Raw genomic sequence first — 13,218 nt, 5'->3', positions numbered from 1 at the left:
GATGGAACTGAAAAACTGTGCAAAGTTTCAGTTCAATAGAAAATCATGAATTAAAAAATTTCCTTAATTTTGCTGCTGTTGCTTGGAATCGCTCTGTAACTTTTTGTAAAAGGCATCAAAAAATCATCAATTTTTACTGTTTGTCAGCCTGTGCATCATTGGTAGGGTAAATGTACCAATAGTGGTGCAATTAGTAGCTCCTTGTAGTAAAATAATTGAATAAAATTGATAATACCACAAAATAAAAAGTCTGAAAACGTTAATCGGTAGTTTTCCACTTAAATTTGCTAGGAAAAATGTAAAAACCATTGTATATTTCAGTTTTTGCTAATAAATCACTTGCACCAACTATAGGTACACGGTTCTTATTATGGAGCTAAATTTAACATTGGTTCCCATAGTGGCGCATCCCATTGAATTCTTATGGGACCCACCACTATAGGAACACTACCACCACTATAGGTGCAAAGGAGCAAAAAAAAAATTAAGGAGAACAATTGTTTAAAATAGGGTTTTCGACAAATCCTGAACACAAAACTGAATAAATGTTATTAATTAGGTATGATGCATGTATGAAAAATGTCATTTGCAAGCTTTTTGGTCGAAATAGTGCTAAATTTCCACAACCACCACTATTGGTACTACCTCCACTAAGGGAGCTTTTACCCTACAAATTTAAATTCGATTGGTTTATCTTTTATGAAGTTTGAATCATTCTCGTAAAACACTATTTTTTGGACAACAAATTTTTGAACTGTTATATCTCGGAAACCAGTGAACCGAATTGAATGAATTTTTGAACGTTTATCAACATATATAGATACATGATACGACGTTACAAAATGTAATATTTTCCCCCGACGAATAAAATTTGTATACCGGTTTGACATTTTTACCCATATAGAGGAAAATAAGACAAATTTACAATACCACACAAAAATACTAAATGTGTTTTTCCTATAAAACAAATAGGCTCTAATATATCTTATCAGAGATATCTCGAGAACAGAAGTAGAAAGTCTTTGGATATCAAAACTAAAATTTAATGACATTGATGTAAAAAAATACCTTTTTTTCAAAAAAAAATCCAAAAAATGTCAATCAATGACAACATTTTCAGCGTTGAAAAAGTTCCTATGTTGTAATAATTTGTGAAGCAATAATATATTGTTGATGATCGTTCAAATTTTCATTCAATTCGGTTCACTGGTGTCCGAGATATGACAGTTCGAAAATATGTTGCCTAAAAATAGTGTTTTACGAGAACGGTTCTACCTTCGCGAAAGATTAACCAATCGAACTCGAAATTGTACCAATGATGCACATATGTTAGGTTGACTAACAGTCAAAATTTGAGAATTTTTTATGTACTTTATGAAAAGTTACAGCATGTTGAACTTTTTTTTTGTGAGTGAAAAAAAAGTTGCCTATCACAAACATTTTGGCCATCCCCTGTAGAACGATCGGCCCTGTATAAAAGTTGACCGAGAAGACAAGCTTCTCAGTCCGTAAAGTGCCTGGAAAAGTATGAAATCGTTCGGTTATGCAAAAAGCTGGTCTTCTTTCGGACTTAAATAAAAAACACTTGGTTTTTTGTCTTACAATCCAAAAATGATGAATGTATATTTCTAACCTTTTTTTTCTTTCTGACCTCTTTACACGTTGCATTCCTTTCTTATTGTTGTATGTTCATATTCAATATGGATTTATTGTTGCCTTCTTCCACCCGGACCGTTCTATGGTGCCGGTGGAAGAGTTTTGTCGTGGAGGTTGTTTCATTGAGCTGAGTATTTCAGATTACACACAAAACAATAATCGTACTATGTATAATATAATGGCTATTGTGGAATTCTTTTCGCAAAATTTGTATTTCAACGGCGTTTTGATGGAGGGGGATGATGACCCAGGATTTTAATAAGTTGCAGGTTTTTTTTCTACGAAACATGATCTTTTTTTTCTGATTAAATAAATGAATGCATGTATGTATGTCTCTTTGCTCAGAAATGAAATGCATTGAATAGAGGTATGTCTAATTCCACCTCTTTAAAACTATTGCCTTACCGTGCGACTACCAATCAGGAGGGACAAATCTGAGGAGATGCCTTACTTAAAAAGATCACTAAATTGTCATGGAACTAAAACATGCGCGAAATAGTACACAATAATTACAAGTTACATTCATAAGTATAAATTACAACAATATGCGCTACGTACTAAACCGATGCCGACACTGTTCTTAGACAATCTGCTTTCGCTCATTTTTTAAGAGAGAGATTTTGTTTTCCTACAAACAGAAAATAATCCTCTTCTTTGGAGAATCCTCTCGACTGTACCGTTTTCTGTGTTTCACGTTCTTCTCGTTTTGTTTCACTATAAATTAATGAGATTTGTTTAATATATTACGATTTCAATCTGTCTCATAATTGTAATATTTAAAAGCTATAACTTTTTACAGCCATTTCATTGTATTAGCTTTTCATGCATCGTAATTGTTCCATTTTGGGGACTAACTATTAGCAAAACATGCTGTTATGGGAGGCTAATCCTACTTTATTCAAAAGATTGCATACAAAGAAGACGGACCACTTTCGCGTTGTTCCTAATAAATTACTCAGAGGCGCTACTACCTCTTCCATTCACAACTATCGGAAGTTGATCTCAAATTGACCGAAATGATCAAAATTACCAGCAACCAGATAAGGTTTGTGCACTCGCTAATCAACCGTTCGGTAAATCCATCTTTCATCATATGCGGATCTTGCTGTACTCGTTTCTTGTTCGCCGGTACTCTATGTCTATCTTCTCGATATAATTTTTGCTGTTTTTATCATTTTTTTAAATGCAATTTGTGTTTTACTGAGTAGCGAAAAGGTTTCTCAAATGTTGTTTTAAAAATTGTCCTAAATGTGTTCGAGTATGCGTAATTTATGAGTTGTGAAATCTACTCGTGAATATTTTTGGTCAATATGCGCGGTCGTTCTGGAACGAACTGATGTTTGTTTTTTAGTATATAGGATAATATTTCGCTAATACTGCAGATATAGGGGAGGAAAAGATCAGCCCGTAAAAGTGGGCGACTGTAAAATCTGTTCGTATCAAAAAGCTACCTTTTTTTGTAGGAAGCAGAAAAAAGGTCCAATATTTGGCCTGATTCTATGGTTTCCATGCAATAATGGTCCCGCTCTGTTATGCAGCTCGGAAGTAAGAAAGACGGGAGACAGAGAGCGATACATTAAATAACTGGTTCTGCTTAGCGTTACGCCTATTTAGAACAACTCACTATCCTATTGTCACACTTTAATCTAGCCGCGCATAACGCGGAACTACGTCGTTCTTGATCCAGAAATCGCAATTCTCACTGTTGTATGTTGGCAGTGCGTCTTGCCCAATATCGAGCAGTTTTCGTCGAAGTTCCGACTTGATCTCACCATGTGAGACGTAGTGATAGAATAGCTGCTGAATGGCGGAGACGTATCGTCTCTGCTCTGGAGTTTTCGGTTCGTAGCGGCCCAGGATAGCCTGAATGTCCGAGTCGACGTTTGCAATGCCAAGCTCGCCTCCGGTTTGCGTTACTACATAGAACTGAGAAGTGAGCAATTTCTGAGAAATTGTCATCAAAGGGCAGACGGTTCGGATGTCCGAGATCATGGCAACTAATCCCTGATAGGTGGCGTTGTACCGCTTCAAGGCTTCTTCAGTGAGTCCAAGTTCTCCAATTTTGCTCTCGTTAACGTGTTTTGTAACCAACTCTGGGGTCCACTCGGTATACTTCATATAAAGTTTCTCAGAATGACTCTCGTGAGCGGTGCTTCCAATCACGTACTTTAGCTTTCCAGTTTCCGTACTCCAGACATCAGCCGGATGCTGCTGAAGGATGTGACCATCCAGGACGAGCCACTCATGGTTTGCAGTAGCGTTTTCTTCGACGGATGGGAGATCTGGGAAAATTCTTCTCCAAGTATCCGGAACGGCATCGAGAACATCTTCATCCTCCTTGTCACGTAGACATTCGGCGTCTTCACACTTAATGCGACCCAGATAAGCAGTGTTGGCCTTCTCCGATTCGGGCAGAGGGTTTCCAGGGTAAATCGAGGCAGCTGATGAAATCCAGGATCTGGCAAACAATTTAGAAGTCTTGTTGGATGACGCAAGGGCGGCAACCATAGTTCCTCCGGCACGATGTCCGAAGAGAGTGACCGATTCGGGATTACCGCCAAAATGAGCAATGTTAAGTTGGATCCACTTGAGGGCCGCGATTATATCTGAGAGACCATAGTTACCCGAAGTTGGTGGGTGAGATGATTTTGTGAGCTGTTCAAGAGCAAGGAAACCGAAAACGTTCAGGCGGAAGTTGGGACGCACAAAGATTACGTCACGAGCACGTGCATAGCGTGTAGATGGGCGAAGCTTTCCGGGAGAATCTCCGGTGAAGGATTCGGCGCCAATCAGGACAACCACCGGCAGTGGATTGTCGTATCGCACATGGGGAGTGATAACGTCCAGGGTAAGACAATCTTCGGCACCATCGACCTTTCCGTCGGCGTAGAACTGCCAGCAAACCGGCGTAGAGTTGTGCGCTTTGAGGGTCTCATTCCAGCAGTAGTTTATATTGTCGATTGGTTGTGCAGCTTTCCAACGAAGAGGGCCTACCGGTGGTACGGCATACGGGATTCCTCGGAACGCAAACGCGCCATCCTCCAGTATACCTTCGACTTTTCCGCATGACGTAACCGTTTCGATGTACTTTCCGTCCCGAACTGGAGCGGTAACCGGTTCGCTTTTACCGATAAACGTAAAGGCAATGATTAAGGCAAGCAACAGCAGGAACACCACAATTCCGGTGATGATGGCAATGTCGTCTGGAAAAGAAATGAGGAAAATTAGGCTTGCAGTCAGATTGTTGTAAAAGCATAAAAATGCAACTTAGCTCCTCCCGGAGCCACCATTGATAGAAACTCGAGCATGATAAAGTAGGTAGCATGGATATAACTTGAAAAATCGTTATCACCGATGATTTAAGTCCTTATTGTTGACAATAAGGACGTAGCTAGGAGTGTAGAGATATTTTGGATACATACTACGGTATGGAATCTAGCAAAACGCGGAAGCAGAAACAGTAGAAACCTGAAAGTAGTGGAGTGTGAGAGAATGGGTATAGGAAGCTTAAAGTATCCCGCAAAGGCCTCGTGCCGGGAGCTTAAGTGTGTAGGGTTAAAAGTGGGAGCCACTTGACGAACGGACGAGAGATGATTGGAAGGTGGAAGCAGTGATTCGCAGCACATAAGTTTGTAATATCCAGGCGCATAATTTCTGGCAATGCATCATTTTCCGAGCGTAACTTCTCTTGGTTACATTGTTTTCCAACAGTTATCACACTCACCATGTACTTCCTGGTAGATACCGGAAAGTGTTCCAGACCCATTCCAGCAATTACCTAGAATCAGTATAATATTTATCATGTGCCTTCATACTCGATAAAATAGCCGAGAGGTAAGGGATATGCTTCACAATCAAGGGGTTAGTGTATTAATCCGTGCCAATATTTTACTTTAAAAAAATCTGCCGGTTCGGTTTTAGCGATTACTAGACCAACCTTCAAGCTGCGGCGGCTAATTTGCTGCGTGAAAAGATTTTTTTTCTATCTATATTTACGAGACTTTTAGCCCTAGGCTAGTTCATCTCGGGACCCACGCTTTACTTTCCTTCCGAAGGAAGAACTCACATTTAGTTAGTTTGTCGGGAGTGGGATTCGACCCAGGTCCTCGGCGTGATAGTCACGTGTTCTAACCATCCAACCAGGTCCGCTCCACGTGAAAAAGAATGTAATTTGTACATCACTTTTACGACACAACTGATGTGCAGCAAAAATGATGTGATATCACAAGAATTTTATTTCTGTGTTTGAAAAGTACCTAAATGGCGTAAGACACGGAGAAGCAGCAGTGAAAGAAACGACTACGTCAGTACGTCTGATGATGAGAACTTGTCAAGTCCCTCGCTGAGTAAAGATAAGGCTGTCATGCAACAAATAAAGAATAATAAAGGCAACTTGTGAGTATGGTGTTGCAGCTGAACTCATCAAGAAGATCCCGGAAATGAAATTGATGGTATATGCCAAAAATTTCATTCGGGAATTCAACCAGAAGTTTTTACTGCTGATTTATACTGAAGTTTCTCCTAGAATCCCTTGAAAATCCTTTGAAATGTCTCCAGGAGATACCTACTCCAGAAATATTTCAGGAAGTTCCTTCGGAAATATTACCACAATATTTCACTGGAAATTTAACCAGGATTTCCCTCGTGAATGCTTTCAATATTTACTTTCTGAAATTGTCTCAGGAATTTATCCGGAAGAACTCCGAAAACCTTCCAGCAGTTTCGTTGGGGTATTCTTGATAGGTTCTCCAAGAATTCCTTTATGCGGTTCTCTCGGAATTCCCTCAGGAGTCACTTTTTTAGGAGTTGCACAGTTATGTCCGGAGGTCCGCTATGAACTTCTTCTGGATTTCTTTTGTAAATGCCTTCAGAAGTATGCAAGGTCTTACTATTCTTCTGTAAGGTGGCACAATTCTGAGTGTATGTGTTTTGTGTAAACTCACGGTTATATGGATCTCATCGCTTACCAAAATGAATCCTGATTTATGTAACTAGCGCAGTAGCGATTCCCTAACCTCAACTCTACCTGTTCAACGAATGCAAATCCTTGATTTTTCGCAATAAATTGGCTTGTAATTTGTAGAAAATGACGAGAATAACCGTTTCCGCCCATTTCCAATTTGATTCGGATCCTGGATTCTCCGCAAATGCAACTTTTAAGGTCGTTGAACAGGTAAAAAGTGAGGTTACGAGACGCCACTGAACTAGCGATCCCTCCCAACTAACAAAAAATATTTCCCGTGACAACTGTGGAGGGCACAATCTCTAGTAGCAACGGTTGTTCAACTAACATTCCTTCCCTTCTCCGGTTGACCGTAAGGACTTGCTCGGTGCCGTTATTGACCCATGTAAATTTGAGTTATCGGAATGTGTACATTGAAGATGCTGGGCTAAGCCCCATCTATTGGTTTTATGTGCAATTCCGCTAGCTCTGATCAATCACGGAGTAGTAACTACGAAGTGTACTGTCACCAATGCTCATGCTCAAGCTCGTTTTTGTTGGAAATTCCTTCAGAAGTTACTCCCGGAATTCCTCAAGACTTCCTTCGGAAACTTCCCCGTGAACTCTCCCGAAAATTCCTGCAAATTTCTTAAAGAGATCTTCCTAGAATTCCTTCAAGAGTTTGCCCGGGAACCCTTTTTGAAGCTCTTTGAGAATTCCGACAGAAGTTTCTCAGAGAATTCCTCCATGAGCTCCCCTAGAAATTCTTTCAAGAGTTCCTTCCAGAATTCCTTCAGGTGGGTCCTCTAGGAATTTCTTCAGAAGTTTCCCCTTGAGAATCCCTTCAAAAATTTCTCCTGGAATTCCTTCCAGAGTTACCCCGTAAATTCCTGCCGCTGTTTCCACGGGAAATTCGTCTTGCGTTCCTCCGGTAATTTCTTTTATAGATCAATATAAATCGATAAATTCCTTCAGAAGTTTCTTCGGGGTCATCAATAAATTCCTTCAGCATCTGCTTTACAAATTCCACTGGAGATCCTGTCAAAACTGTATTTTTTTCCTATGATCCTACGAGAACGCCTCCAGGAGTTTTACCTGAAATTGCTCCGAGATTTACGTCTGAAGATTTTATCAAAATTCAGCAGTTGATACAGGAATTTTCTCAAATTTATCTTCGGGATTTCCATCGCGAGTTCCTTCGAGAATTCCTTTATAAACTCATACCGAATTTCTGTTAAGAGTTTGGCAGAGAACACATACAGAAACTTCTTTCCTCTGGGAATTTCTTCGGGAGACCTTTCGAAAATGCCTTCAGGAATTATTTTGGAAGTTTCTATAAAAATTCCTTCCAGTGTTCCTCCAGGAATTTCTTCAGAATCTCCCCCGGTAATTCTTTTGCGAGATTCTCCGGGTATTCCTTCAAAAGTTTCAACGGAAATTCATGCAGGAGTTCCTCCAGGATTTTTCCGGGTATAAATTCAGCTCATTAAACTTACTCCACGGAACATATACTATTCTTATACGAGTTCCCCAAGGAATTCCATCAAGAGATTATGTAGAAGAACGTTCAGGAATTTCTCAGGGAATCTTTTCGAGATTTTCTCCCAGTTTCTCCCAGAATTCCTTTCAGTGTTCGTCTAGGGATTTTTTTCAGGAGCTTTTACGTTCTTTCAAAAGTTTCCCCGGAAATTCATGCAGGATTTTCCGGGTATAAATTCAGCTCATTACTACAAAAGTATTACTTCACGGAACATTAATTCTTGCAGGTTTTTTTTTTCAAGATTTCCTCCGGGAATTCTGTCGGCAGTTTCACTAAGAATTCTCTCATAAGCTCCTACGGAAATTTCTTCAAAAGTTTTCTCAAGAATTCATTCGGCATTTTTTTCGCGAATTCTTACACGAAGATAATAGATGAAGCACAGACGGTGATAAGCGCAGCAGTTTACCCTTCTAAGATATTACCCCAAGTAACAAATTGACAACCTTTTAGCTTTCGCGATAATTTATAAAGGTTTTATTATAGCAGCAAACATGCCGTATAGTCTACAGGAAGTATTTGAATATGCAAAATAGCCACAGTTCAAAGTCTTACTTATAACTGTTTTCATAACCTTCTGTAGCCAAAATTTAAAATCAAATATGACATGGCATTTAAAATAAGTTTATTATAGCATTCTGTTCCTCTAGAGAACCGTTCTTTTAAAACTACAAACGTTGACTCATAAGTGTTGTGATAAAATATTCCATAAGTGTACTTTGTTATTATAAAAGACACGAGTAAGCCAAACGGTTTTATCTAAGATCAAACGGCATTTAAGCCAGCTGATCAGCAGCTGCCTGCTGACCGAGTGCCATCTTTGTTTTTGACTCATAATTCACATTCCGTAATGGCACTCTTACGCTAGCCAACAAGAATCTATGCTGTCAAGCAAAGCTAGCTTCGGGTGGAAGTTGATCTCGGCATTCTCTAGGCCGTGAAAGTAGAACAGATCCAGGGACGGATTAACAAACGGGGCACTTTACGAGGCACTCGCCTGTGCCACATCATGAAAGAGGTACATAGCCGGCATCTCTTGTTAACTTGAAGGATGAATTGCCACTATGAACAACGCTCATCTAAATATTCAGCTACTTATCACTCGATTCTCGATAATTTAATATGATAAACGATGGGAAAAGGGCCATCGTACGTAATTTCTGCCGTTTGCAGTGTTTTCGGAGGTATTTCCACTGGAATTGATGGTTCAAATGTAAACATTCCATTCCAGCTGTCAAATTTTTAGCAAGTTGCTGTTTAGTCTTCATATAAGTAAAAAAATAACGAAACGGTTTTAGATTAGCTTTTAACGTAACCATTTAGCTTGCAGGTGGTCATTACAAATGCATTCACTAGACATTATGCGTTAAATGATGCTTTTATGAAAGCAAACTGGAGATGATAGAAAAATAGACATTTTCGCCGTCGACATATTGGATTGTTGAATTTTTCTTGTATGGTGATGATTTTCTAGCATGTTTTCAGGTGGTATTTTTATGTTATATTAACGATTTCGAAGAGGGCGCTTATTTTTCCACATCTTTACTAGCATATTTCACATAAAATTTCATTGGGCAATTGGTGTGACGGCACTATACGATAAATATTCATCGTGCGAAATTTGCAAATTTCGATCATATTATTGGCAATATTTCTCTGGCAGTTTTGTTTTTTCTTTCATGCTAAATTTATCAAGACCAAATATAATTTATAAATTCAGAATAGTTACGATAAAAGTCATTATTAGTGGGCATAGCATTTACCTAGGTAGATTACCCTAGAAAAGGTTACTACAAATGCTGGATTACTTTTGTTGAATACACTTCAAAACCTTCACCAGGATGGGCCAACTAGCAAGATTGTAATCTTCCTGAGGTTATGGTAGAAGCAATGCGGATAATTTTGCTTTGGCTAGAGTTTTATTGATGTAGGTTTATAATAATCCTCTAGTGCTTCATAAAACTGGAAATGTTACTTGGGACGGCGAGGTGTGAAAATTTGTTTATTTATGTTCTTTTATATAGTTCTGATGATGACCGAAAACATAAAAGTAGGTTGAAACGTAAACTAAAATTACGAGTCTAATTAAGATATCACCGAGAAACACCAATCCAAAACGAACAAGATATTACGCTACGCACCATGATGAAATAGTGCATGTTCAGCGAGCCTGTGTGGCTCATACTGATCCCAACATTCTACTAGGATTACACGATAATGTTCAACTTACCAACTGTGCATCTATAGTTCCGTATGCGTTCCAAGCAGGGATATTTGGACGGCGCAGGTTCTTCAGCCTCTTCCTTTTCGGCGTCTTTCTTCTCCTCGGGTTTGACCAAAGCTTCCGAGTCGGTTCCATTGGCGCCCGGTTTGTTGTCCACGGTATCCTTCGTTTCGGTGTCCTTCATCGAATCATCGAGCGTTTCCATCGATGCCAAGCCGGCGCGGTTCTTTGGTCTTTTGCCAAGCTCCAGATCGTCTTCACCCTCGCCGGTTGCAGATTTGAACCTTTTCGGGATTATACTGGCTAGTGGAACTTTCAGTGCATCCAGCAGACCCTTCTTCGGGGCCTGTCCGGCTTCCTCTTCCTTCTTCTCGGCAGGAGTTTCTTCCTCGGGCTTCTTGTCAGTGGCCTCTGCCGTTACTTCGTCATTCTCTTCCTCATCGGGTTTGGCTTTGTTGTCTTCGGTTGGCACCGGCTCGGCTTGTTTCTTGGCAAAAGGATTACGCAAACGGAGATTAGCGAAGAATCCTGCCCGTTTTGGCTTTTCTTCGGCTTCCGCTGCCTTGGCGTCCTTATCGGTTTCTTGCTTTTCTAGTAGTTCGTTATCGGCTCCATCGGCTTCCTTGGCTTTGCCCTTGTTGAAGAATCCTGGCAGTTTGAAGGCACCAGCTGGAACTTTCTTCGGCTTAACCTCTCGCTCTTCTGCTTGCACTTTGTTGGGCTTTTCCGTTTTGGCCTTCTCGTCTTCCACTTTGACCGTTTCGGTTGAGGTTTCGTCCGGGATGTTGATGATCTCCTCGGTGCCGTTCACGTTTTCGCTGCTCTTCTTCTTCTCATCGGCAGGTTTTTCGGTTTCTTTGTCGTCAGTCTTTTCCTCGCGGGTGGCCAGTAGCTTCTCGGTTTCCTTGGGATCGGCTTCCGGTTCTTGGTGGGGCTCGGGGGCAGCAGGTGATTCCGTTGTGGGCTTCTCCGTGGGGGCCGCTGGGGGCGCTGTATCCTTATCGTCTGTTTCGCCCATGATTGTTGATCGTTCCTAACGGTATGTGGCTCGTAAAATCTGCAAAAAGAGAATCAGAGAGGGAAGTCGTTATTGAATCTGGCTGTAATTGCATCGGAGATTCGTTATCAGCTTAATTTAGTGGATTAGTATGATAGCACCAGCCGATAGATTTACCCATGTAAGGCCACAATCCATATGGTAGTCAGCGAGCAAGAAAGATAGTAAGGGGCAAAAAGCAAGTCAGATAACTGTTATTTCAGATTGCATAGCTTGGTGTGCGGTGCACGTAAATTGATGGCCTTTTCTAGCATGCTCCCATTTCTGTGCCTACAAGTTGTATGTTGTTACAGAAGCAGCAAGCCAAGAGTGCACCGTGCACCGGTAGTGATACTTAAATGCAACTCTTTTCTCTTTTACTTGTTTCTTTTATCTTCAGATTAGAGTGACCAGATGATCATATTCTTGTTCAAGTTAATCAAGGTCAACTTCACTTACTTTATCTATTTTTCCATTGTTACATAAATTGGAACTTCATCTTTCCACGAAACGATGATCCTGGTAACCCTAACGAAACGATCTGCAGTGTGCCAGCGCGATTTGTGAAGTTCAGGTTCAATTTAAAATTTATCTTAAGCTTACTCTTGACGCCTCGAACGAACTCCTGAATTGAGTGGCCTTTACCGAACCGGCTCCGGAGGCAATTGGCACTCTCGCGGTTGCCACCGTGGTGCAGTAAATCCCTTCATTGATTGATACAAACTTGGTTATGGGCGCTCATCATAGTTCGCTTCCTTCGTAGTAGCGCTTACTGCAATATAGATATAGGGTGCGGGCACCGGTTTTGGCCAGTCTAAGGGAAATCATTTTTATAAAAATAACCAATAATCCTATTAAAACACCCAATGTGTCAAATGAAAGGTTTCAATCTATATTTTGAAAGAAAAATGCAGAAATCAAGCCAATACTTGATTTTTGAATTAAAAGTGGCACTGGCCAAAATAGAAGCTTTGCCGCAGTTTTGGCCATATTCTTAAGTTTGGTTTCTATTTTGGCCAATCACGTGTATTTCTTATGGGAGTGGCCAAATTAGAAGCACTCTGGCCAAAATAGATATATGGGAGCTGATTTTTTAAGGAAATATATTTTTTTCTTCCAGTTTTTAATCAAAATGTGTGGTTTTCACAGCTCTAATCATCATATTGTATTAGGATTTATAAGTAAAAAATAAATTTACGCCGATTTAGATCGCAACAGGCTCAATACCGCACTATGGCTAAAACTCCGGACTGGCCAAAACTGAAGCTTCTACCCTATCTGATGATGGAGAGAACAGCAACCTCGGTTGGCAGCTTCTTGTGTAGCACCATTTGGAGGACCATTCGTAGTGACTACGCGATAGTCGGTACGCCTCTCGTGAGATGATTATGGACAGCATTAATCCAATTTTATTCGTGACTGAGGCTTGCATCAGTGACATAGCAGTCAGTGATCGTGCCTTTATCTAACGAAGTGCATCAACCGGGTGTGCATAAAATGTCTACATTGTGTATCTCGAAGACACAGTTGCATCCTATTGCAGATGTTTCAAGCAAAAGTTTGAAAATTTTGGTCAGTCTTTGTTACAAATTTGGAGAAACTGATAATTTGGACCAATGATAAACAACTAGTTGATCAAATTTCATTAAAAATGAGAGATTTAAGGAAAAGTGAAAATTTTGCCTGTTCCGATCATTCTATTCCCTGTACATTTAAAGAGTTCCTCAAGATCTCGAAAAGTGTATCGAAAAGATTTTTTTTTTTTTGAAATATCTCCATTCATTATTTTTTAAAGTAAAACATCATGGGATTTTTTTATTCCT

General features: G+C 40.1%; 1 protein-coding gene across 1 annotated transcript; it reads right to left on the bottom strand.

Moving 5' to 3' along the window:
• Positions 1-1,858: 1,858 nt before the first annotated feature.
• Positions 1,859-11,744, bottom strand: LOC109398026 (neurotactin). Its single transcript, XM_062852544.1, has 2 exons — positions 10,366-11,744; positions 1,859-4,859 (listed from the first exon to the last, which is right to left on the bottom strand). The coding sequence occupies exons 1-2, from the start codon at positions 11,375-11,377 to the stop codon at positions 3,298-3,300; spliced, it is 2,574 nt and encodes an 857-aa protein (XP_062708528.1). The 5' UTR covers positions 11,378-11,744; the 3' UTR covers positions 1,859-3,297.
• Positions 11,745-13,218: the final 1,474 nt, after the last annotated feature.

Source organism: Aedes albopictus, chromosome 2, assembly GCF_035046485.1.
Source record: "Aedes albopictus strain Foshan chromosome 2, AalbF5, whole genome shotgun sequence".
NCBI lineage: Eukaryota > Metazoa > Arthropoda > Insecta > Diptera > Culicidae > Aedes > Aedes albopictus.
This window is presented reverse-complemented; position numbering and strand designations above follow the sequence as displayed.